Here is a 27,500-nt window from a genome sequence, read left to right on the forward strand (position 1 = left end):
ATGTAGAGCAGCTGAAAACGTGTGTCTCTCACCTTGTGCATGTACTCAGAGAAGTAGTAGAGAGCTAGAACACAGGCCACTGTACTGCCGATACAGATGAACCAGGCCAGAACATGTACCAGCACACGTCCTATTCTCTGACACGCAGTCTTCTGGACATGCTTACGACTCGTCTCCTCTAACAACTCCTACACAGAGAGAGACATGGTTACGACTAGTCTCCTCTAACAACTCCTACACAGAGAGAGAGACATGCTTACGACTCGTCTCCTCTAACAACTCCTACAGAGAGAGAGAGAGACATGGTTACGACTAGTCTCCTCTAACAACTCCTACACACAGAGAGAGAGACATGCTTACGACTCGTCTCCTCTAACAACTCCTACACAGAGAGAGACATGGTTACGACTAGTCTCCTCTAACAACTCCTACACAGAGAGAGAGACATGCTTACGACTCGTCTCCTCTAACAACTCCTACACAGAGAGAGACATGGTTACGACTCGTCTCCTCTAACAACTCCTACACAGAGAGAGAGATAGGGTTACGACTAGTCTCCTCTAACAACTCCTACACAGAGAGAGAGAGACATGGTTACGACTAGTCTCCTCTAACAACTCCTACACAGAGAGAGAGAGACATGGTTACGACTAGTCTCCTCTAACAACTCCTACACAGAGAGAGAGAGACATGGTTACGACTAGTCTCCTCTAACAACTCCTACACAGAGAGAGAGAGAGAGAGAGAGAGAGAGAGACATGGTTATGATTAGTCTAACAACTCCTACACAGAGAGAGAGAGAGAGAGATGGTTATGATTAGTCTAACAACTCCTACACAGAGAGAGAGACATGGTTATGATTAGTCTAACAACTCCTACACAGAGCGAGAGACATGGTTATGATTAGTCTAACAACTCCTACACAGAGAGAGAGACATGGTTATGATTAGTCTAACAACTCCCACACAGAGAGAGAGATGGTTATGATTAGTCTAACAACTCCTACACAGAGAGAGAGACATGGTTATGATTAGTCTAACAACTCCCACACAGAGAGAGAGACATGGTTATGATTAGTCTAACTCCTCCTACACAGAGAGAGAGAGAGATGGTTATGACTAGTCTAACAACTCCTACACAGAGAGAGAGAGCGAGAGACATGGTTACGATTAGTCTAACAACTCCTACACAGAGAGAGAGAGAGAGATGGTTATGATTAGTCTAACAACTCCTACACAGAGAGAGAGAGAGACATGGTTATGATTAGTCTAACAACTCCTACACAGAGAGAGAGAGAGACATGGTTATGATTAGTCTAACAACTCCTACACAGAGAGAGAGAGAGAGATGGTTATGATTAGTCTAACAACTCCTACACAGAGAGAGAGACATGGTTATGACTAGTCTAACAACTCCTACACAGAGAGAGAGAGAGATGGTTATGATGAGTCTAATAACTCCTACACAGAGAGAGAGAGAGACATGGTTATGATTAGTCTAATAACTCCTACACAGAGAGAGAGAGAGACATGGTTATGATGAGTCTAATAACTCCTACACAGAGAGAGAGACATGGTTACGATTAGTCTACCAACTCCTACACAGAGAGAGAGACATGGTTATGATGAGTCTCCTCTAACAACATAAGGAGGGAGGGGGAGAGGTGATTGTGAGAATTAGCGTTTTCCTTAAGTGTGTGTGTGTGTGTGTGTGTGTGTGTGTGTGTGTGTGTGTGTGTATGTATATATATATATATATATATAGGACTCTGTAAGGAGAATGTCATTTGAATAATGGTAAGAAAAACAGGAGCAGCTCAATGTTGATGTGGAAGTTGAAAAGGCTGCCGGACAAACAGAAGGTAACAGTAGGTACCCTGTGTGTGTCCCTACCCTGTGTGTGTTCGTGTCCCTACCCTGTGTGTGTTCGTGTCCCTACCCTGTGTACGTGTCCCTACCCTGTGTGTGTACGTGTCCCTACCCTGTGTGTGTACGTGTCCCTACCCTGTGTGTGTACGTGTCCCTACCCTGTGTGTGTACGTGTCCCTACCCTGTGTGTGTACGTGTTCCTACCCTGTGTGTGTACGTGTTCCTACCCTGTGTGTGTGTGTGTCCCTACCCTGTGTGTGTACGTGTTCCTACCCTGTGTGTGTACGTGTCCCTACCCTGTGTGTGTACGTGTCCCTACCCTGTGTGTGTACGTGTCCCTACCCTGTGTGTGTACGTGTCCCTACCCTTTGTGTGTACGTGTCCCTACCCTGTGTGTGTACGTGTCCCTACCCTTTGTGTGTACGTGTCCCTACCCTGTGTGTGTACGTGTTCCTACCCTGTGTGTGTACGTGTTCCTACCCTGTGTGTGTACGTGTCCCTACCCTGTGTGTGTACGTGTTCCTACCCTGTGTGTGTACGTGTTCCTACCCTGTGTGTGTACGTGTCCCTACCCTGTGTGTGTACGTGTCCCTACCCTGAGTTGAATGCAGATGTTTTCAGACCGGAGTTTGACGGAGGTTTTCTTGATGACTTTAAAGTCCCAGGAACAGAACACCTTCATCGCCAGGATACCATGTGACTTGTCGATACGGAAACTCTGACCAAACGACTTGGACATGCTGGGGGGACGACACACACACACACACACACACACACACACACACACACATACATACACTAGTAACAGTTCACAAAGTAAGGTGTAAGTGCTGTAGTTTAACATATCCTAAATACACTGAGTGTTCAAAACATCTGCCCCCCCCCCCCCCCCCCCCACACACACACACCTGATCAAAAAGTGAAAGCTGAGATGAGAGAGAAATTGACGAGAGACAAGGACACACACCTGTAGACGAGGATGATGCAGGTGATGAAGAAAGCCAGTCCTATGGTGAAGAAGTAAGCCAGGGGCATGTTGTAGGACGGCTTCACTCCACAGTCTGTTTCCATTGTCCTTCTAGATACAGAGGGACTGGGCTGCTGCTCCATACTGCTACTAGTGACTCTACAGTCCTTAGACAGGGTAGAGTTACTATAGTAACCATAGTACATCACTGAGTCTGAGAAATAACCCTGAGGAGAGAGAGGGGGAGAGGGGGGAGAGAGAGATGGAGGGAGGGAGAGAGAGAGAGGGGGGAGGGAGGGAGAGAGAGAGAGAGGGGGGGGGGGGGGGGGGGGGGGGGGGTGTTAGAGGGGGTGGTATGTTTGGTATGGGGATCCCTCTCCAGTGAGCAGCCTGGAAAGGTGTACTGCCTGGTGCCGTTTGGAGGTATGGGACAGTGTGTTTGGTTCGGGGTGTCTGGTTCTTACCCCTCCAGTGAGCAGCTCCAGCCCAGAGAAGGCTTCGTGTCCCTGGGTTAATGTGGGGGGGTGTACTGCCTGGGGCACGGCCAGCAACAAACCCGTGACCAGGAACAGGAAGATGTTGAAGAAGAGGAGGGTCTTGACGAACAGGAAGTAAGAGAGGACGCCGGTGCCGAAACGACCGCTCACCCTCTTCAGCGCCACCTGAGGAAGAGGAACAGAGATGGTGAGAAAGAACAGAGAGATACAATGTGAAAGAGAGCGAGACAGAGACAGCCTTACCTGCCACAGCTGTAGGGAGTGGAGGAAGGAGAGACAACTGTACCAGCTATGTCTCAGAGCCTGGAGGGGAAGAGAGGGTCAGTGTCAACTACAGTGGTGTTTGTGTCCACATACTAACCCATTGAAAAGAGAATTAGAATTATAGGACACACATTCTGTTTCCTCATTAACTAAAAACGTCTCATAATAACTTAGTTACCTCCACAACTGAGCCATCTGAGATACTCTGCTTTGACGTCCCCCCATAATGAGCAGAGCCTAGTCTAAGAGAATGGGCCGTACGATTCACCCATAATGATCAGGGCCTAGTCTAAGAGAATGGACCGTGTGATTCACCCATAATGAGCAGGGCCTAGTCTAAGAGAATGGACCGTATGATTCACCCATAATGAGCAGGGCCTAGTCTAAGAGAATGGACCGTATGAATCACCCATAATGAGCAGGGCCTAGTCTAAGAGAATGGACCGTATGAATCACCCATAATGAGCAGGGCCTAGTCTAAGAGAATGGACCGTGTGATTCACCCATAATGAGCAGAGCCTAGTCTAAGAGAATGGACCGTACGATTCACCCATAATGAGCAGGGCCTAGTCTAAGAGAATGGACCGTATGATTCACCCATAATGAGCAGGGCCTAGTCTAAGAGAATGGACCGTGTGATTCACCCATAATGAGCAGGGCCTAGTCTAAGAGAATGGACCGTATGATTCACCCATAATGAGCAGGGCCTAGTCTAAGAGAATGGACCGTGTGATTCACCCATAATGAGCAGGGCCTAGTCTAAGAGAATGGACCGTATGATTCACCCATAATGAGCAGAGCCTAGTCTAAGAGAATGGACCGTACGATTCACCCATAATGAGTAGGGCCTAGTCTAAGAGAATGGGCCGTACGATTCACCCATAATGATCAGGGCCTAGTCTAAGAGAATGGACCGTATGATTCACCCATAATGAGCAGAGCCTAGTCTAAGAGAATGGACCGTATGAATCACCCATAATGAGCAGGGCCCAGTCTAAGAGAATGGACCGTGTGATTCACCCATAATGAGTAGGGCCTAGTCTAAGAGAATGGACCGTATGATTCACCCATAATGAGCAGGGCCTAGTCTAAGAGAATGGGCCGTACGATTCACCCATAATGAGCAGGGCCTAGTCTAAGAGAATGGACCGTGTGATTCACCCATAATGAGCAGAGCCTAGTCTAAGAGAATGGACCGTGTGATTCACCCATAATGAGCAGAACCTAGTCTAAGAGAATGGACCGTATGAATCACCCATAATGAGCAGGGCCTAGTCTAAGAGAATGGACCGTACAAGTCACCCATAATGAGTAGGGCCTAGTCTAAGAGAATGGACCGTATGAATCACCCATAATGAGCAGGGCCTAGTCTAAGAGAATGGACCGTATGAATCACCCATAATGAGCAGGGCCTAGTCTAAGAGAATGGACCGTATGAATCACCCATAATGAGCAGGGCCTAGTCTAAGAGAATGGACCGTATGAATCACCCATAATGAGCAGGGCCTAGTCTAAGAGAATGGGCCGTATGATTCACCCTCACAGGGACATTAAGTCCTGGACAAGAGGACTAGAACACCATCAGTAGATTGTGATACACAGCTACAGGAAACACCCACCAACATGACATACGTCTGTCTGTCTGTCTGCCTGTCTGTCTGTCTGTCTGCCTGTGTCTGTCACGACCGCTGGGAGACCACAGCTGTAAACCCCTGACACCCACAGAAACTAAGACAAACACCATGATTGCTGTCTAGACAGATCAGCTGAGGCCTGGATAGGTGTTCGACATGTCAGATAACAACCACATCACATGATCCAGCAGTCTGATGGCCAGCTGCAGAGTGCATGACGTGGTGGACGCCTGAAATGTATCAGAAACTGGACCAATGTAATATTGGAGCAGGAGATCTGACTGTGTGACTTACGATGATGATGTGATACTTGAGCTGGCTGCAACAGGGGATCTGACTGTGATTGGAGCGTCGACCCTTCCTGTCAGCCAACCTCCTGGAGAGAGAGAGGGATGGGGGGAGAGAGGGAGGAGGGGAGAGAGGGATGGGGGAGAGAGGGATGGGGGAGAGAGGGATGGGGGAGGAGAGAGAGGGATGGGGAGAGAGGGAGGGGGAGAGGAGAGAGAGGGATGGGGGAGAGAGAGGGATGGGGAGAGAGGGAGAGGGGAGAGAGAAGGATGGGGTTGAGAGGGAGGAGGGGAGAGAGGGATGGGGGAGAGAGGGGGGATGGGGGAGAGAGGGGGAGGAGAGAGAGGGATGGGGGAGAGAGGGGGGAGGAGAGAGGGATGGGGAGAGAGGGGGAGGAGAGAGAGGGATGGGGGAGAGGGGGGAGGTGGTTACAAGATGATACTCTATTCCTCTGTCACTCACTTATGGAAGAGACCTATTGATAGAACTGCAGGGAGGACAGAGAGAGAGACACTTCTGTGAGTGTAATGTTTACTGTTCATTTTTGTTGATTTAACTTTTGTATATTATTATCTACTTCACTTGCTTTTACAATGCTAACATGTGTTTCCCATGCCAATAAAGCCCTTGAATTGAATTGATAGGAGAGAGAGAGGAGAAATAGACAGAGAGATGGACAGCAGGATAGAGGGATGTAGAAAGAGAGAGAGATGGACAGCAGAATAGAGGGATGGAGAAAGAGAGAGAGATGGACAGCAGGATAGAGGGATGTAGAAAGAGAGAGAGATGGACAGCAGGATAGAGGGATGGAGAAAGAGAGAGAGAGATGGACAGCAGGATGGAGTAAGAGAGAGAGATGGACAGCAGGATAGAGGGATGGAGAAAGAGAGAGAGATGGACAGCAGAATATAGGGATGGAGAAAGAGAGAGAGAGATGGACAGCAGGATGGAGTAAGAGAGAGAGATGGACAGCAGGATAGAGGGATGGAGAAAGAGAGAGAGATGGACAGCAGAATATAGGGATGGAGAAAGAGAGAGAGATGGACAGCAGGATAGAGGGATGGAGAAAGAGAGAGAGAGATGGACAGCAGGATGGAGTAAGAGAGAGAGATGGACAGCAGGATAGAGGGATGGAGAAAGAGAGAGAGATGGACAGCAGAATATAGGGATGGAGAAAGAGAGAGAGAGATGGACAGCAGGATAGAGTAAGAGAGAGAGATGGACAGCAGGATAGAGGGATGGAGAAAGAGAGAGAGATGGACAGCAGGATAGAGGGATGTAGAAAGAGAGAGAGATGGACAGCAGAATATAGGGATGGAGAAAGAGAGAGAGAGATGGACAGCAGGATAGAGGGATGTAGAAAGAGAGAGAGATATGGACATCAGGATAGAGGGATGTAGAAAGAGAGAGATGGACAGCAGGATAGAGGGATGGGGAAAGAGAGAGAGATGGACAGCAGGATAGAGGGATGGAGAAAGAGAGAGAGATGGACAGCAGGATAGAGGGATGGAGAAAGAGAGAGAGATGGACAGCAGGATAGAGGGATGGAGAAAGAGAGAGAGATGGACAGCAGGATAGAGGGATGGAGAGAGAGAGAGAGATGGACAGCAGGATAGAGGGATGGAGAGAGAGAGAGATGTGGACAGCAGGATAGAGGGATGGAGAGAGAGATAGAGATGGACAGCAGGATAGAGGGATGGAGAGAGAGAGAGAGATGGACAGCAGGATAGAGGGATGGAGAGAGAGAGATAGAGATGGACAGCAGGATAGAGGGATGGAGAAAGAGAGAGAGATGGACAGCAGGATAGAGGGATGGAGAAAGAGAGAGAGATGGACAGCAGGATAGAGGGATGGAGAGAGAGATAGAGATGGACAGCAGGATAGAGGGATGGAGAAAAAGAGAGAGAGATGGACAGCAGGATAGAGGGATGGAGAGAGAGAGATAGAGATGGACAGCAGGATAGAGGGATGGAGAAAGAGAGAGAGATAGAGAGCAGGATAGAGGGATGGAGAAAGAGAGAGAGATGGACAGCAGGATAGAGGGATGGAGAAAGAGAGCGAGATGGACAGCAGGATAGAGGGATGGAGAAAGAGAGAGAGAGATGGACAGCAGGATGGAGTAAGAGAGAGAGATGGACAGCAGGATAGAGGGATGGAGAAAGAGAGAGAGATGGACAGCAGGATAGAGGGATGTAGAAAGAGAGAGAGATGGACAGCAGAATATAGGGATGGAGAAAGAGAGAGAGATGGACAGCAGGATAGAGGGATGTAGAAAGAGAGAGAGATATGGACATCAGGATAGAGGGATGTAGAAAGAGAGAGATGGACAGCAGGATAGAGGGATGGGGAAAGAGAGAGAGATGGACAGCAGGATAGAGGGATGGAGAAAGAGAGAGAGATGGACAGCAGGATAGAGGGATGGAGAAAGAGAGAGAGATGGACAGCAGGATAGAGGGATGGAGAAAGAGAGAGATGGACAGCAGGATAGAGGGATGGAGAAAGAGAGAGAGATGGACAGCAGGATAGAGGGATGGAGAGAGAGAGATGTGGACAGCAGGATAGAGGGATGGAGAGAGAGAGATAGAGATGGACAGCAGGATAGAGGGATGGAGAGAGAGAGAGAGATGGACAGCAGGATAGAGGGATGGAAAGAGAGAGATAGAGATGGACAGCAGGATAGAGGGATGGCGAGAGAGAGATAGAGATGGACAGCAGGATAGAGGGATGGAGAAAGAGAGAGAGATGGACAGCAGGATAGAGGGATGGAGAGAGAGATAGAGATGGACAGCAGGATAGAGGGATGGAGAAAGAGAGAGAGATGGACAGCAGGATAGAGGGATGAGAGAGAGATATAGAGATGGACAGCAGGATAGAGGGATGGAGAGAGAGAGATAGAGATGGACAGCAGGATAGAGGGATGGAGAAAGAGAGAGAGATGGACAGCAGGATAGAGGGATGGAGAAAGAGAGAGAGATGGACAGCAGGATAGAGGGATGGAGAAAGAGAGAGAGATGGACAGCAGGATAGAGGGATGGAGAAAGAGAGAGAGATGGACAGCAGGATAGAGGGATGGAGAAAGAGAGAGAGAGATGGACAGCAGGATGGAGTAAGAGAGAGAGATGGACAGCAGGATAGAGGGATGTAGAAAGAGAGAGATGGACAGCAGGATAGAGGGATGGGGAAAGAGAGAGAGATGGACAGCAGGATAGAGGGATGGAGAAAGAGAGAGAGATGGACAGCAGGATAGAGGGATGGAGAAAGAGAGAGAGATGGACAGCAGGATAGAGGGATGGAGAAAGAGAGAGAGATGGACAGCAGGATAGAGGGATGGAGAGAGAGAGATAGAGATGGACAGCAGGATAGAGGGATGGAGAAAGAGATAGAGATGGACAGCAGGATAGAGGGATGGAGAGAGAGAGAGAGATGGACAGTAGGATAGAGGGATGGAGAGAGAGAGATAGAGATGGACAGCAGGATAGAGGGATGGAGAGAGAGAGATAGAGATGGACAGCAGGATAGAGGGATGGAGAAAGAGAGAGAGATGGACAGCAGGATAGAGGGATGGAGAAAGAGAGAGAGATGGACAGCAGGATAGAGGGATGGAGAGAGAGATAGAGATGACAGCAGGATAGAGGGATGGAGAAAGAGAGAGAGATGGACAGCAGGATAGAGGGATGGAGAGAGAGAGATAGAGATGGACAGCAGGATAGAGGGATGGAGAAAGAGAGAGATAGAGATGGACAGCAGGATAGAGGGATGGAGAAAGAGAGAGAGATGGACAGCAGGATGGAGTAAGAGAGAGAGATGGACAGCAGGATGGAGTAAGAGAGAGAGATGGACAGCAGGATAGAGGGATGGAGAAAGAGAGAGAGATGGACAGCAGGATAGAGGGATGGAGAAAGAGAGAGAGATGGACAGCAGGATAGAGGGATGGAGAAAGAGAGAGAGATGGACAGCAGGATAGAGGGATGGAGAAAGAGAGAGAGATGGACAGCAGGATAGAGGGATGGAGAAAGAGAGAGAGATGGACAGCAGGATAGAGGGATGGAGAAAGAGAGAGCTGGACAGCAGGATAGAGGGATGGAGAAAGAGAGAGAGATGGACAGCAGGATAGAGGGATGGAGAAAGAGAGAGAGATGGACAGCAGGATAGAGGGATGGAGAAAGAGAGAGAGATGGACAGCAGGATAGAGGGATGGAGAAAGAGAGAGAGATGGACAGCAGGATAGAGGGATGGAGAAAGAGAGAGAGATGGACAGCAGGATAGAGGGATGGAGAAAGAGAGAGAGATGGACATCAGGATAGAGGGATGGAGAAAGAGAGAGATGGACAGCATGATAGAGGGATGGAGAAAGAGAGAGAGATGGACAGCAGGATAGAGGGATGGAGAGAGAGAGAGATGTGGACAGCAGGATAGAGGGATGGAGAAAGAGAGAGATGGACAGCAGGATAGAGGGATGGAGAAAGAGAGAGAGCTGGACAGCAGGATAGAGGGATGGAGAAAGAGAGAGAGATGGACAGCATGATAGAGGGATGGAGAAAGAGAGAGATGGACAGCAGGATAGAGGGATGGAGAAAGAGAGAGAGATGGACAGCAGGATAGAGGGATGGAGAAAGAGAGAGAGATGGACAGCAGGATAGAGGGATGGAGAGAGATAGAGAGATAGAGATGGACAGCAGGATAGAGGGATGGAGAAAGAGAGAGATGTGGACAGCAGGATAGAGGGATGAGAAAGAGAGAGAGATGGACAGCAGGATAGAGGGATGGAGAAAGAGAGAGAGATGGACAGCAGGATAGAGGGATGGAGAAAGAGAGAGAGATGGACAGCAGGATAGAGGGATGGAGAGAGATAGAGAGATAGAGATGGACAGCAGGATAGAGGGATGGAGAAAGAGAGATGTGGACAGCAGGATAGAGGGATGGAGAGAGATAGAGAGATAGAGATGGACAGCAGGATAGAGGGATGGAGAAAGAGAGAGATAGAGATGGACAGCAGGATAGAGGGATGGAGAAAGAGATGGACAGCAGGATAGAGGGATGGAGAAAGAGAGAGATAGAGATGGACAGCAGGATAGAGGGATGGAGAGAGAGAGAGAGAGAGAGATGGACAGCAGGATAGTGGGATGGAGAAAGAGAGAGATAGAGATGGACAGCAGGATAGAGGGATGGAGAAAGAGCGATAGAGAGATGTGGACAGCAGGATAGAGGGATGGAGAGAGATAGAGAGATAGAGATTGACAGCAGGATAGAGGGATGGAGAAAGAGAGAGAGAGATGGACAGCAGGATAGAGTGATGGAGAAAGAGAGAGAGAGATGGACAGCAGGATAGAGGGATGGAGAGAGATAGAGAGATAGAGATGGACAGCAGGATAGAGGGATGGAGAAAGAGAGAGATGGACAGCAGGATAGAGGGATGGAGAGAGAGAGAGATGGACAGCAGGATAGAGGGATGGAGAGAGAGATAGAGATGGACAGCAGAATAGAGGGATGGAGAGAGATAGAGATGGACAGCAGGATAGAGGGATGGAGAGAGAGAGAGAGATGGACAGCAGAATAGAGGGATGGAGAGAGAGAGATGGACAGCAGGATAGAGGGATGGAGAGAGAGAGAGAGATAGAGATGGACAGCAGGATAGAGGGATGGAGAGAGAGAGAGAGATGGACAGCAGGATAGAGGGATGGAGAGAGAGAGAGAGATGGACAGCAGGATAGAGGGATGGAGAGAGAGAGAGATGGACAGCAGGATAGAGGGATGGAGAGAGAGAGATAGAGATGGACAGCAGGATAGAGGGATGGAGAGAGAGAGAGAGAGATGGACAGCAGGATAGAGGGATGGAGAGAGAGAGATAGAGATGGACAGCAGGATAGAGGGATGGAGAGAGAGATAGAGATAGAGATGGACAGCAGGAGAGGGATGGAGAGAGAGAGAGAGAGATGGACAGCAGGATAGAGGGATGGAGAGAGGGAGAGAGAGATGGACAGCAGGATAGAGGGATGGAGAGAGATAGAGATGGACAGCAGGATAGAGGGATGGAGAGAGAGAGATAGAGATGGACAGCAGGATAGAGGGATGGAGAGAGAGAGATAGAGATGGACAGCAGGATAGAGGGATGGAGAGAGAGATAGATGGACAGCAGGATAGAGGGATGGAGAGAGAGAGATAGAGATGGACAGCAGGATAGAGAGATGGACAGCAGGATGGTAGAGGAGTATAGATACCTTAGTTCACTCTTCTCTGCCACAGAGAGAGGCATGGCTCGCAGCATCCTGACCCGGTCACTCAGAGAGAGGTTCTGAAGGTTGTTGACCAGTTGGTCACGCTTACGCCCTGCAGCGCAAAGACGCGCACACACACAGAGACAGACAGACACACACATTAGTTATGCGTGGGTTATGGCATCATTACAACAACAAAAATGTCGGTATTTCAGTGCGTGTGTAACGTTTAAATTAGTGACCTCACCCTCCTCATCCACGCCCTCGGTCTCCATGCAGTCTGTCTCCATGCCGTAACCACGGATACTGGGCCGTGCGGAGCGGGAAAAGTCCTTTATGGAAGGCCTGCTCTGTCTGCGTCTTCTCAACTTCATGGTCCTGTTATAGTACTGAGAGATGATAGCACCTCGACTACGACCTAGAGAGAGGAGAGGAAGTTAACAGGGTCTAGTACTGAGAGATGATAGCACCTCCACTACGACCCAAAGAGAGGAGAGGAAGTTAACAGGGTCCTGTTATAGTACTGAGAGATGATAGCACCTCGACTACGACCTAGAGAGAGGACAGGAAGTTAACAGGGTCCTGTTATAGTACTGAGAGATGACAGCACCTCGACTACGACCTAGAGAGAGGACAGGAAGTTAACAGGGTCTAGTACTGAGAGATGACAGCACCTCCACTACGACCCAAAGAGAGGAGAGGAAGTTAACAGGGTCTAGTACTGAGAGATGACAGCACCTCCACTAAGAGATGACAGCACCTCCACTACGACCTAGAGAGAGGACAGGAAGTTAACAGGGTCCTGTTATAGTACTGAGAGATGACAGCACCTCCGTTAAGAGGGGGGTGAGGGAAGGTGTGATTCCTAAACTATGTATTGTAGAGGGACAGAAGTCTTGTTTGTGTCATGGTGTTTTTAGAGCCACTGTGTTAGATACAGTATCTGTTGATGTGTTGATAGTGGCTGGCTGGCTGGCTGGCTGGCTGGCTGGCTGGCTGGCTGGCGCACCTGCTAGCTAGAGGAACTAACAGTCACATGACAACGGCAGAAATAGTTTAGACTTCTGAAACTACCTCTCTCTCTCTCTCTCCTGAAGCGTGAACAGAAGAAATGCTAGGTAGGTGTCCATACAGCCATCTTAAGACTGTCATAAGAGTGTCGTAGAGGTGCCATAAGTATGTCATAAGGGTGTTGTAGGGGTGACTTACCGATGGTGCGGCTGGGCATGGAGGAGAGGACTTTGAGGGTGGCGGAGGACCAGCGTTCCTCTAGAAGGGGGTCTAACTGTCCCCCCCCTTCCTCCTCACCCCTCCCCGGGCTCCCACGCCATATCTCCTGACCAGGGCTGGACAGGTACGCTACACTGTCTGGAGGAAGGAGAGTATGACGTTTACGTCTGTTTTCACACACACCACACTCTAACACTAGGTCTTTCTCTCGTATACACACACACACACACACACAACACTAAGTCTCTCTCTCTTATCCCCAGTCACACACTACCTCGTTCCTCCTCATCCAGGTCTCTCTCTCTCTTATACCCAGTCACACACTACCTCGTTCCTCCTCGTCCAGGTCTCTCTCTCTTATCCCCAGTCACACACTACCTCGTTCCTCCTCGTCCAGGTCTCTCTCTCTCTCTCTTATCCCCAGTCACACACTACCTCGTTCCTCCTCGTCCAGGTCTCTCTCTCTTATCCCCAGTCACACACTACCTCATTCCTCCTCGTCCAGGTCTCTCTCTCTCTCTCTTATCCCCAGTCACACACTACCTCGTTCCTCCTCGTCCAGGTCTCTCTCTCTTATCCCCAGTCACACACTACCTCGTTCCTCCTCGTCCAGGTCTCTCTCTCTCTCTTATCCCCAGTCACACACTACCTCGTTCCTCCTCGTCCAGGTCTCTCTCTCTTATACCCAGTCACACACTACCTCGTTCCTCCTCGTCCAGGTCTCTCTCTCTTATCCCCAGTCACACACTACCTCGTTCCTCCTCGTCCAGGTCTCTCTCTCTCTCTTATCCCCAGTCACACACTACCTCGTTCCTCCTCGTCCAGGTCTCTCTCTCTCTCTTATCCCCAGTCACACACTACCTCGTTCCTCCTCGTCCAGGTCTCTCTCTCTCTCTCTCTTATCCCCAGTCACACACTACCTCGTTCCTCCTCGTCCAGGTCTCTCTCTCTTATACCCAGTCACACACTACCTCGTTCCTCCTCGTCCAGGTCTCTCTCTCTCTCTCTTATCCCCAGTCACACACTACCTCGTTCCTCCTCGTCCAGGTCTCTCTCTCTTATCCCCAGTCACACACTACCTCGTTCCTCCTCGTCCAGGTCTCTCTCTCTCTCTCTTATCCCCAGTCACACACTACCTCGTTCCTCCTCGTCCAGGTCTCTCTCTCTTATACACAGTCACACACTACCTCGTTCCTCCTCGTCCAGGTCTCTCTCTCTCTTATCCCCAGTCACACACTACCTCGTTCCTCCTCGTCCAGGTCTCTCTCTCTTATCCCCAGTCACACACTACCTCGTTCCTCCTCGTCCAGGTCTCTCTCTCTCTTATCCCCAGTCACACACTACCTCGTTCCTCCTCGTCCAGGTCTCTCTCTTATCCCCAGTCACACACTACCTTGTTCCTCCTCGTCCAGGTCTCTCTCTCTCTCTTATCCCCAGTCACACACTACCTCGTTCCTCCTCGTCCAGGTCTCTCTCTCTCTCTTAACCCCAGTCACACACTACCTCGTTCCTCCTCGTCCAGGTCTCTCTCTCTTATCCCCAGTAACACACTACCTCGTTCCTCCTCGTCCAGGTCTCTCTCTCTTATCCCCAGTCACACACTACCTCGTTCCTCCTCGTCCAGGTCTCTCTCTCTTATCCCCAGTCACACACTACCTCGTTCCTCCTCGTCCAGGTCTCTCTGTAGTTCCTGCAGCTCCAAGGCTTCCTGTCTCTGATCCTCTATCAGCTGGTTAAAGGAGTCATGGACCCCCTCTTCATCCGCTGGGCTCCTGTTACCGACAGACAGACAGACAGAGAATTAGAAAACAAACCCAATAAACTCCCATATCTACTGGGTGAAATTCCACAGTGTGCCATCACAGCAGCAAGATTTGTGACCTGTTGCCACAAGCAAAGGTCAACCAGTGAAGAACAAACACCATTGTAAATAAAACCCATATTTATGCTTTTTGTACTTTAACTATTTGTACATTGTTACAACACTGTATATAGACATAATATGGCATTTAAAGAGGGGGGGGGGGGGGTACTTCAGTGGGTCGGACACACACAAACACACTAAAGACAAACACACCCCTAACCAGTAACCAGTGTTCAGACAAACACACCCCCTAACCAGTAACCAGTGTTCAGACACACACAAACACACTAAAGACAAACACACCCCTAACCAGTAACCAGTGTTCAGACAAACACACCCCTAACCAGTAACCAGTGTTCAGACAAACACACCCCTAACCAGTAACCAGTGTTCAGACACACACACCCCTAACCAGTAACCAGTGTTCAGACACACACACCCCTAACCAGTAACCAGTGTTCAGACAAACACACCCCTAACCAGTAACCAGTGTTCAGACACACACACCCCTAACCAGTAACCAGTGTTCAGACAAACACACCCCTAACCAGTAACCAGTGTTCAGACACACCGCCACAGTGTAAACACTCCTCACCACTGGGCTTCAGCCCTGACAACTCTTCATGTCTCATAATTCATGGCCTTTTAACACCACATTTGAAAGGAACCACAATCACAAGCCTTTTGTTCCCCAGGGACCCTGCAGCTGAACACCACAGGAAGTGAGTCACTCATAAAATTCTCCTCAGTAAATACAACACACACACACACACACACACACACACAGGAACAAAGACTAGTCAAACAGTCCAACAAACACAGCCAGTCTGTTCTGTGGGAACAATAGGTCTGGCTGGATACTGGTACTGTGTAGAATTGGGCCTCAAAGAGTTGCCTCAAAGAACATCAAACAGACAGTTAACCCTGTCATTGTCTTATTTTAATCCTCTTCTGTTTACCAGAACATCAAACAGACAGTTAACCCTGTCATTGTCTTATTTTAATCCTCTTCTGTTTACCAGAACATCAAACAGACAGTTAACCCTGTCATTGTCTTATTTTAATCCTCTTCTGTTTACCAGAACATCAAACAGACAGTTAACCCTGTCATTGTCTTATTTTAATCCTCTTCTGTTTACCAGAACATCAAACAGACAGTTAACCCTGTCATTGTCTTATTTTAATCCTCTTCTGTTTACCAGAACATCAAACAGACAGTTAATCCTGTCATTGTCTTATTTTAACCCTCTACTGTTTACCAGAACATCAAACAGACAGTTAACCCTGTCATTGTCTTATTTTAATCCTCTTCTGTTTACCAGAACATCAAACAGACAGTTAACCCGGTCATTGTCTTATTTTAATCCTCTTCTGTTTACCAGAACATCAACACCAAGACAGAGAGAGACAGAGAGAGACAGACACATTGGGAAGCCAGTAGCACATCAAACAGAGAGTGATACCCCTCCTCTCTCTCCACGCTCAACACATCAAACAGAGAGTGAAGCCCCTCCTCTCTCTCCACACTCAACAAATCAAACAGAGAGTGATACCCCTCCTCTCTCTCCACACTCAACACATCAAACAGAGAGTGAAGCCCCTCCTCTCTCTCCACACTCAACACATCACACAGAGAGTGAAGCCCCTCCTCTCTCTCCACGCTCAACACATCAAACAGAGTGAAGCCCCTCCTCTCTCTCAACACAGATAACAGAGAGTGATACCCCTCCTCTCTCTCCACGCTCAACACAGATAACAGAGAGTGAAGCCCCTCCTCTCTCTCCAGGCTCAACACAGATAACAGAGAGTGAAGCCCCTCCTCTCTCTCAACACAGATAACAGAGAGTGAAGCCCCTCCTCTCTCTCCACGCTCAACACATCAAACAGACTGGAACACAAACGGTCGTTTTTTACCTCAGGACATCTCCATAGGAGAGAGAAGTAGATCCATACGAGTTTGTTCTCGAAGAGGAGGATGAAGAAAGGCAGAGGACAGAGAGGAAATGTGGAAGGAGGTGGAGGAGGCAGAACGTTGTTGCTGTAGTCCAGTGGAGGCTGCTGGGGGGAGGACGGCTCATAATAATGGATGAAATGGAGTGAATGGAACGGCATCAGACACATGGGAAATACAACGCGTCTGATACCAATCCATTTATTCCATTCAATCTATTCAATCTATTCAATCCCATTCAATCCCATTCATTCCATTCAATCCCATTCAATCCCATTCAATCCCATTCATTCCCATTCAATCCCATTCATTCCATTCAATCCCATTCATTCCCATTCAATCCCATTCATTCCATTCAATCCCATTCAATCCCATTCATTCCATTCAATCCCATTCATTCCATTCAATCCCATTCAATCCCATTCATTCCATTCAATCCCATTCAATCCCATTCATTCCATTCATTCCATTCAATCCCATTCATCCCATTCAATCCCATTCATTCCCATTCAATCCCATTCATTCCCATTCAATCCCATTCAATCCCATTCATTCCATTCAATCCCATTCAATCCCATTCATTCCATTCAATCCCATTCATTCCATTCAATCCCATTCAATCCCATTCATTCCATTCAATCCCATTCATTCCATTCAATCCCATTCAATCCCATTCATTCCATTCAATCATTCCATTCCAGACATTATTATGAGCCGTCCTCCCTCAGAAGCCTCCACTGATATAGTGTATTGATACTCACTCCAGGCCAGCCTCCCCTGATATAGTGTATTGATACTCACTCCAGGCCAGCCTCCACTGATATAGTGTATTAATACTCACTCCAGGCCAGCCTCCCCTGATATAGTGTATTAATACTCACTCCAGGCCAGCCTCCCCTGATATAGTGTATTAATACTCACTCCAGGCCAGCCTCCCCTGATATAGTGTATTGATACTCACTCCAGGCCAGCCTCCACTGATATAGTGTATTGATACTCACTCCAGGCCAGCCTCCCCTGATATAGTGTATTAATACTCACTCCAGGCCAGCCTCCACTGATATAGTGTATTGATACTCACTCCAGGCCAGCCTCCCCTGATATAGTGTATTAATACTCACTCCAGGCCAGCCTCCCCTGATATAGTGTATTGATACTCACTCCAGGCCAGCCTCCCCTGATATAGTGTATTGATACTCACTCCAGGCCAGCCTCCCCTGATATAGTGTATTGATACTCACTCCAGGCCAGCCTCCACTGATATAGTGTATTGATACTCACTCCAGGCCAGCCTCCCCTGATATAGTGTATTAATACTCACTCCAGGCCAGCCTCCCCTGATATAGTGTATTGATACTCACTCCAGGCCAGCCTCCCCTGATATAGTGTATTGATACTCACTCCAGGCCAGCCTCCACTGATATAGTGTATTGATACTCACTCCAGGCCAGCCTCCATGTGATCAGCAGTCAGGTCAAAGTTGACACTGTGAGCCATCTCTCTCTCCCCGTCTCTCCTCTCTGCGGTCTGTCCCGTTCTCTTTATCCGTCCGTCTGTCAACCATCAATCTCTGTCCACCAATCACAGAGAAGGGTCACACACTTGTCTTCTTAGTCCCGCCTCTCCACTCTCCTAGCATAGTGTTGCAAAAACTACCTGAGAGAGATAGAGAGAGGAATGTTAGGAATCATAAGGTGTGGTGATTGAAGGTCTCTCTTTTCCGTGTTTCAGCTTGTCTTCTAGTAGCGCGCACACACACACACACACACACACACACACACACACACACACACACACACACACACACACACACACACACACACCTCGTTAAAGCAGTTCTTTATCATACCAACAAAACATAGCAGCAGTTGGTGTGTGTGTGTTTCACCAGTCAAGTGTTTGAATACAGTACTACATCATACCAGGCCAATATCAGCTAAACATGCCAACATCGGTATCTGCCCGATGTCTAGTTTAACGCCCTGTGACAGGACCCTGTGACAACATGTAAATAGCTGCATCTAGCCTAATACCCCTACTGGGACAGGGACAGTCTACTGGGACAGTCTGCTGGGACAGGGACAGTCTGCTGGGACAGTCTACTGAGACAGGGACAGTCTACTGGGACAGGGACAGTCTACTGGGACAGGGACAGTCTACTGGGACAGGGACAGTCTGCTGGGACAGGGACAGTCTGCTGGGAAAGGGACAGTCTACTGGGACAGGGACAGTCGACTGGGACAGGGACAGTCGACTGGGACAGGGACAGTCGACTGGGACAGGGACAGTCTGCTGGGACAGTCTACTTGGACAGGGGCAGTCTGCTGGGACAGGGACAGTCTGCTGGGACAGTCTCCTTGGACAGGGGCAGTCGACTGGGACAGGGACAGTCTGCTGGGACAGTCTACTGGGACAGGGACAGTCTGCTGGGACAGGGACAGTCTGCTGGGACAGTCTCCTTGGACAGGGGCAGTCGACTGGGACAGGGACAGTCTGCTGGGACAGTCTACTGGGACAGGGACAGTCTGCTGGGACAGGGACAGTCTGCTGGGACAGTCTACTTGGACAGGGGCAGTCTGCTGGGACAGGGACAGTCTACTGGGACAGTCTGCTGGGACAGGGACAGTCTGCTGGGACAGTCTACTTGGACAGGGGCAGTCTGCTGGGACAGGGACAGTCTGCTGGGACAGTCTACTTGGACAGGGGCAGTCTGCTGGGACAGGGACAGGCTGCTGGGACAGGGTCAGGCTGCTGGGACAGGGTCAGTCTGCTGGGACAGTCTGCTGAGACAGGGACAGTCTGCTGGGACATGGACAGTCTACTGATACAGGGACAGTCTGCTGGGACAGTCTGCTGAGACAGGGACAGTCTGCTGGGACAGGGTCAGTCTGCTGGGACAGGGACAGTCTGCTGGGACAGGGACAGTCTGCTGGGACAGTCTGCTGAGACAGGGACAGTCTGCTGGGACAGGGACAGTCTACTGGGACAGGGACAATCTGCTGGGACAGTCTGCTGAGACAGGGACAGTCTGCTGGGACAGGGGCAGTCTGCTGGGACAGGGACAGGCTGCTGGGACAGGGACAGTCTGCTGGGACAGGGACAGTCTGCTGGGACAGGGACAGTCTGCTGGGACAGGGTCAGTCTGCTGGGACAGGGACAGTCTGCTGGGACAGTCTGCTGAGACAGGGACAGTCTGCTGGGACAGGGACAGGCTGCTGGGACAGGGACAGTCTACTGGGACAGTCTGCTGAGACAGGGACAGTCTGCTGGGACAGGGACAGGCTGCTGGGAGAGGGACAGTCTACTGGGAGAGGGACAGTCTACTGGGACAGGGATTGTAGTAAGATCGACCATGTCCTTTGTGTACAACATTAAGGTTTGTAGGCTACACCAGACAAAGGCTTTTATCGCAGATCAAAGAGGGGGAAGCTGCAGAGGAGCTCTAAGCGCCTCTTCACTGTTGATGTTGAGACTGGTGTTTTGCGGGTACTATTTAATGAAGCTGCCAGTTGAGGACTTGTGAGGCATCTGTTTCTCAAACTAGACACTAATGTACTTGCCCTCTTGCTCAGTTGTGCACTGGGGCCTCCCACTCCTCTTTCTATTCTGGTTAGAGACAGTTTGCTCTGTTTTGTGAAGGGAGTAGTACACAGTGTTGTATGAGAACTTCAGTTTCTTGGGAACTTTTCACATGGAATAGTCTTCATTTCTCAGAGCAAGAATAGACTGATGAGTTTCAGAAGAAAGTTATTTGTTTCTGGCCATTTTGAGCCTGTAATCGAACCCACAAATGTTGATGCTCCAGACACTCAAATAGTCTAATGAAGGCCAGTTTTATTGCTTCTTTAATCAGTTTTCAGCTGTGCTAACATAATTGCAAAAGGGTTTTCTAATGATCAATTAGCCTTTTAAAATGATCAACTTGGATTAGCTAACACAACGTGCCATTGGAACACAGGAGTGATGGTTGCTGATAATGGGCCTCTGTACGCCTCTGTAGATATTCCATTAAAAATCAGCTGTTTCCAGCTACAACAGTCATTTACAACATTAACAATGTCTACACTGTATTTCTGATAAATTTGATGTTATTTTAATGGACAAAAAAGTGACCCCAAATTTTTGAATGGCAGTGTATGTGTGTGTGTGTGTGTGTGTGAGACTGGGTGCAGTTCCATGGTTCTTTTCCTGGCACAGATAACTCCTCCGTGATGACCTCATCAAGAGGCAGACAGCTGAGGGCAGATATGACTGCACTGTGGAAGTGAATGGATTCAACATGTTCATTCTACACATCCTGTCTAGCCTCTCACTAGTCTTTATTCTGTCTCCTCTCGCTCCATATCTCTCTATCATAGATGTTCTCTCTTTCTCTCCTACAGACCCTCTCTCTCTCAGTCCCTCTCTCTCTCGCTCAGTCCCTCTCTCACTCTCTGTCCCTCTCTCACTCTCTGTCCCTCTCTCACTCTCTGTCCCTCTCTCACTCTCTGTCCCTCTCTCTCCCTGTCCCTCTCTCTCTGTCCCTCTCTCTCTGTCCCTCTCTCTCTCTCTCTTTCTCTGTCCCTCTCTCTCTCTCTCTTTCTCTGTCCCTCTCTCTCTCTCTGTCCCTCTCTCACTCTCTGTCCCTCTCTCACTCTCTGTCCCTCTCTCACTCTCTGTCCCTCTCTCACTCTCTGTCCCTCTCTCACTCTCTGTCCCTCTCTCACTCTCTGTCCCTCTCTCACTCTCTCTCCCTGTCCCTCTCTCTCACTCTCTGTCCCTCTCTGTCCCTCTCTCTGTCCCTCTCTCTCTGTCCCTCTCTCTCTCTCTCTCTCAGTCCCTCTCTCTCTCTCTCTCTCTCTCTCTCTCTCAGTCCCTCTCTCTCCCAGTCCCTCTCTCTCTCAGTCCCTCTCTCTCTCTCTCTGTCCCTCTCTCTCTCAGTCCCTCTCTCTCAGTCCCTCTCTCTCTCTCTGTCCCTCTCTCTCAGTCCCTCTCTCTCTCTCTAACTTGCTCTCTTTCGTTGAGCTTTTCTCTCCAAATCTCTATTGTCTTGGCTGTGCTTTTGAGTCCGTTCAAATCCATAACCTACGCATTTCCATATTATCTCACAGCCTCCCCCTCGAGTGTCTCTCTCCACATTCTCTCCACTTTCTCTCCCTCTCTCACATTCTCTCCCTCTCTCACTTTCTCTCCACATTCTCTCCCTCTCTCACTTTCTCTCCACATTCTCTCCCTCTCTCACTTTCTCTCCCTCTCTCACTTTCTCTCCACATTCTCTCCCTCTCCTTCTGTCCTCCCTCCTTCTGTCCTCCCTCCTTCTGTCCTCCCTCTCTCACTCTCCTAGGGCTTATTGTCAGACTGCTGGTCTTTTCACAGAGACAAGTCCCAAATGACACCCTATTCCCTATATAGTGCACTACTTTATACCAGAGCCCTATTCCCTATATAGTGCACTACTTTAGACCAGAGCCCTATTCCCTATATAGTGCACTACTTTTGACCAGAGCCCTATTCCCTATATAGTGCACTACTTTTGACCAGAGCCCTATTCCCTGTATAATGCACTACTTTTGACCAGAGCCCTATTCCCTATATAGTGCACTACTTTTGACCAGAGCTCTATTCCCTATATAGTGCACTACTTTTGACCAGAGACCTATTCCCTATATAGTGCACTACTTTTGACCAGAGACCTATTCCCTATATAGTGCACTACTTTTGACCAGAGCCCTATTCCCTATATAGTGCACTACTTTTGACCAGAACCCATGTCCCTTTTCTCTGTGTGTGTTTGTGTGTGTGCATGCATGAAGATCAGTGTCTATCTGTGTGTGTGTGTGTGTGTGTGTGTGTGTGTGTGTGCGTGAGACACTGTCAACAACCCCTGAACATTGTCTGTCTCCAGGTCAAAGTATGTCTGTAGTACAGCCAAACAAAGCAAGTCAGCTGGCCTGTCAGTGAAAACACATTTACTGCACTGTCTAACACAACGGCAGATTAACATGACAATACAGCATACTTACACAACACTAATATACTTACACAATATTTTATAAATGTTAAAGTTGCTGTGGAGGAGAAACAGTAGGGGGAGGGAGGAGGAGGAGGAGAGGGGAGCAGGTGGAGGGAGGAGGAGAGGGGAGCAGGGGGAGGGAGGAGGAGAGGGGAGCAGGGGGAGGGAGGAGGAGGAGGAGGAGAGGGGAGCAGGTGGAGGGGGAGAGGGGAGCAGGTGGAGGGAGGAGGAGGAGAGGGGAGCAGGGGGAGGGAGGGGGACCAGGGGGAGAGGGGAGAAGGGAGCAGGGGGAGGGAGGAGGAGGGGGAGAGGGGAGAGGAGGAGGGGGAGGAGGGGAGAGGAGGAGGGGGGAGCAGGGGGAGAAGGGAGCAGAGGGTGTAAGGGGGTCAAAAGAGGGGGTGGGACTGACAGGGTAGAAGGGAATTTTGTCAGTCTGGCAGTTAACGGCTGACTGATAATCAGTTCACACAACAGTAAAACTAACAGAGGAGAGAGAGAGAGAGACACACACAGAGAGAGACAGAGAGAGAAAGACACACACAAACAGAGAGAGAGAGAGAGAGAGAGAGACAGAGAGAGACACAAACAGAGAGGGAGAGAGAGAGAGACACACACAAACAGAGAGAGAGAGAGATAGAGAGAGAGACAGACAGAGAGAGAGACACACAACCAAAGAGAGAGACACACATCCAAAGAGAGAGCGAGACACACAACCAAGAGAGAGACACACAACCAAAGAGAGAGAGAGAGAGACAGAACCAAAGAGAGAGAGACACAACCAAAGAGAGAGAGCGAGAGAGAGAGAGACAACCAAAGAGAGAGAGCGAGAGAGAGAGAGAGAGAGACACACAACCAGAGAGAGAGAGAGAGAGAGATAGAGAGAGACACACAGAGATAGAGAAAGAGGCACAGAGAGAGAGACACACACGGAGAGGAAACAGAATCAGCACACAGAACAGAAACACGTTCAGGACTGCTGTACCAGAAGCACATAACTAGAATGATAGTGCTATAAGCAGTTCTTCAGTGCATTGTGTTGTCACTCAGTTGAGGGAACGGACAGGAAAATTAAATCAACAGAGAGGCACCCCAGATAACCGTGTGAATGGAACAAAGAAGAGAGGAGAGAATAGGCCTAATGTGAGAAGATGGAAGGGGAGTAAATGGTAGAGGAGAAAGTGGAAACATGGAAGTAATTACACAGACTGACACACTGCACTGTAATTACACTGCCCTGTTGTGCTACAGTTCTCCCCGTGTTGTCACGGCAACGGAACAGACCAGTATTCTGCAGTCACTAGGCCAAGACAACTAAACTTGGGGTCCCGGGGTGGATGAAGGCCCACAAACAATACACAACGTATAGTCAATGTATAGTCAACGTATAGTCAACGTATAGTCTTACAAGAGGTAAAGACCTGCATAGACACAGTTCCTATTGACGCCTCTCTGTGGAAGTTTCCCATCTTGGGTCAGGTTAGCATTGTCCCCACTAATGGTTAAGGTTAGGATTGGGGGAGGGAACGCTGATCCTGGATCTGTACTTAGGGGAAACCCCACCCCAGAGCATTGAATTCACTGTGGAAGTAGGAGTAAGATGAACTGATGTTGGCCCTGGACACAATGGACTGGTTTCTCTGACACAGATCAAGCTGACTCCTGGACTAAAAGGCATGTTATAACACAAAGCTAACGTTATAACACAAAGCTAACGTTATAACACAAAGCTAACGTTATAACACAAAGCTAACGTTATAACACAAAGCTAACGTTATAACAACACAAAGCTAACGTTATAACAACACAAAGCTAACGTTATAACACAAAGCTATCCCCAGCTATGCAGCCAAACAAGGTGTGTGTGTGTCTTCTTTCTGTGTCATGTGCTCTTTCACATTGGAATAAATATATACAATGAGTGGTAGGGTCTTGAGACTAGGGCTTTGGGACAAAAGCGTCATATTTGTGTTGTGTTGAAGGCAGCTGTTAGGCTATACATGGGGTAAAGGTTCAAGTTGGTGTAGGCTACATTTGGCCCAATTATAGTTAACCTATAAAAACAAACGATCCATTTTGAAACATCGGTCATACCAGCGACGTGTTTCTGCAAGCCCTGCAATTCACCGACTGATTGTGCAACTTTGCAGCCAGCAGCTAAATCCTACCCCCAAGGCAGTCGACATGAATGACAGGCACTGACTGATAACGTCGACCGACACGGTTCTCTTTCCGCTGGTTTTAGTTCACAACGAAACTAGCCCACCGAGTTAGACCTCAAAGCACCGTAAACAACCCACACTTGTTGCATTGTTGTTTCTGTTATTAATGGCGCATTGCCTTTCCTTTTCGGTCGGTTTACTCTTAGCCTGTCAGTCCCTCAAATGTGTCAGACTGAACAGTTAAAATATCCTGGAAGCTACAGCGGACAAACTGTGCAAATACATGGAAAGGAAAACGACAAGACCATGTGAAAAAAGCTACAGTCAGCCATACGGTCGGTTCACTCACCCCCTTCGTAACTTGCGAAACCCGTTCAAGCTCAAACCTGCAGTGCCGCCGCAGTAGATCCGTCTCTCTCTCTACTGTTACAAAATACATCAGCATGTTGAACAGCGGCAACGAACCATTGTCGACTCTAGGGGTGACGATATCATTATCCTACCGCATTGAAACGTTGTTACGGACAATAGGTAGACTTTTACGGAGAAACAGTTTACCGGCTGTCTCAACGTGTGGTTTATATTTCAGTTCAAGAAAAACCGACGCTGTGTGTTTGTCATTTTATGTTGGTACCGCAAAGTTCCCCCCCAAATAAAGTTTTCAACCGAATGGAACATTCCTATTCAATGCTCGAAATCCTTCTTCCACAACGTTTGTTTTCACACGCTCTATAATTCCATAGACAGCTGTGTCAGTACAGTACATTTCCTTGGTAAGAAAAGTTTGAAGACTGTCCTTTCTAGATATGTTTTTTTATTTTTTACACCTTATCATTCATAAACAATTCAACAAACGTGTAGGCTAGCCTTCTGATGCTACTTTAGGCTAAAGGTCTCCAATACAGGTGGCCTAAACATTTGTGAATTCATCAATTTTGCCAAGTCAAGTAGCCTACTCCATTGACAGAGCCTAGTCTGGTCAAGGTGTGAGAGATTGTCTGGGTGTGTTGTATTCACCATTTCTATTGCACAACATGTTCCCTGGTCTGTTCTAGCCTAAAGGTAGTCTATCAATGAAACATACAAACGGAAGAATGGTGATCTGAGAGGTGAAAGAAGGAAACTAAGAGCCTGAAATTACCTGTGTGCTGTTGATCAGGTGATTTTCCTGTATCCTATTTCTTGGATTGAAAGTTACAATAAGGGTCTCTCGCTATCTGTCTCTGACTACCTGGCCACACCTAATGCACGTATTAACTTGCCTCGAGAACCTCTGGGTAATGTAGTTTTTGATCAATGACTGAAAGAAGAAGCATATTTCCAAAACTACAACTTCTCTTTCCACCTCTCCATTCCCCTGTCTCTACCTTTTCATTCCTCTCTCTCTACCTCTCCATTCCCCTGTCTCTACCTCTCCATTCCACTGTCTCTACCTCTCCATTCCCCTGTCTCTACCTCTCCATTCCCCTGTCTCTACCTCTCCATCCCCCTGTCTCTACCTCTCCATTCCACTGTCTCTTCCTCTCCATTCCCCTGTCTCTACCTCTCCATTCCGCTGTCTCTTCCTCTCCATTCCCCTGTCTCTACCTCTCCATCCCCCTGTCTCTACCTCTCCATTCCCCTGTCTCTACCTCTCCATTCCCCTGTCTCTACCTCTCCATTCCCCTGTCTCTACCTCTCCATTCCCCTGTCTCTACCTCTCCATTCCTCAAACAGACTGGTACCCAGGCTGCCTTTTTAGATGCTAGAGATGATGTCCCTCCTCCACTAGTTACACTCCCTCCTCCACTAGTTACACTCCCTCCCCCACTAGTTACACTCCCTCCTCCACTAGTTACACTCCCTCCTCCACTAGTTACACTCAGACTGCATGGACAACTATACCACCATTTGCAGCCATGCAGTCAGCATTTCACAGCCTGTATTTGGCATCACATGAGAACTGTTATCTCACATTTACATCTTAGTCCTTCTGCAGACGCTCTTATCCAGAGCATGTTTTACAGTCAGCAGTGCATTCAACCAAGAGAGGTAAAACAACCACAAGCTGAACCAACTGTTTGCTTTGGTCTCCATAGACTACAGTAGGGGCGGTAGATAGCCTAGTGGTTAAGAGCGCCGGGCAAGGAAACGAAAGGTCACTGGTTTGAATCCCCGAGCCGACAAGGTGGGAACATCTGTATTTCTGCCCTTGAGCGAGGCAGTTAGCCTCCGACAACTGCTCCTCGGGCGCTGTGGGCATTGAGTAAGGCAGCTCCCTGCACCTCTCTGATTCAGAGGTGTTGGGGTAAATGTGGAAGACTCATTTCGGTTGAATGCGATCGGTTGTGCAACTGACAAAGTAGCTGCTTTCCTTTCCCAGTAAGTCTATACATGATAATGCCATCGGTGGTTTGAGTAGGTGGTGAACACACACTAGCTTTTCAGCAGAATCCTCTCCTAGATTCTCACCAACAGTTTCAGAATGACTATGGCCTGTGATCAGTCTTCATTGCACATTTTAAATACTTTATTTGATTCCACATATTACATCATAAAGAATTCAAACATGTCAAAGGTCGTTGACCTCAA

The 27,500-nt window shown here is 48.7% G+C and overlaps 1 protein-coding gene across 3 annotated transcripts in view; it reads right to left on the bottom strand.

Annotated features, from left to right (window-relative positions):
• LOC110485503 (transmembrane channel-like protein 6) overlaps nt 1-27,500 on the bottom strand; it is a 47,600-nt gene that overhangs the window by 17,387 nt on the left and 2,713 nt on the right. Inside the window, exons 1-12 of one of the 3 annotated variants that reach the window (XM_036947993.1) lie at nt 26,071-26,288; nt 18,220-18,434; nt 14,620-14,735; nt 12,943-13,101; nt 11,981-12,151; nt 11,737-11,845; nt 5,525-5,606; nt 3,576-3,635; nt 3,300-3,497; nt 2,836-3,062; nt 2,464-2,608; nt 33-188 (exon numbers count right to left, since the gene is read on the bottom strand). In XM_036947993.1, the coding sequence (XP_036803888.1) occupies nt 33-188; nt 2,464-2,608; nt 2,836-3,062; nt 3,300-3,497; nt 3,576-3,635; nt 5,525-5,606; nt 11,737-11,845; nt 11,981-12,151; nt 12,943-13,101; nt 14,620-14,735; nt 18,220-18,275 (1,479 nt within the window). In that variant the 5' untranslated portion in view covers nt 18,276-18,434; nt 26,071-26,288. Of the gene's footprint in view, nt 1-32; nt 189-2,463; nt 2,609-2,835; nt 3,063-3,299; nt 3,498-3,575; nt 3,636-5,524; nt 5,607-11,736; nt 11,846-11,980; nt 12,152-12,942; nt 13,102-14,619; nt 14,736-18,219; nt 18,435-25,278; nt 25,528-26,070; nt 26,289-27,500 lie in introns of those variants that run through there. The other 2 variants (XM_036947994.1, XM_036947995.1) reach the window with 2 other exon arrangements.

This window comes from Oncorhynchus mykiss, chromosome 17 (assembly GCF_013265735.2).
Source record: "Oncorhynchus mykiss isolate Arlee chromosome 17, USDA_OmykA_1.1, whole genome shotgun sequence".
Lineage (NCBI taxonomy): Eukaryota > Metazoa > Chordata > Actinopteri > Salmoniformes > Salmonidae > Oncorhynchus > Oncorhynchus mykiss.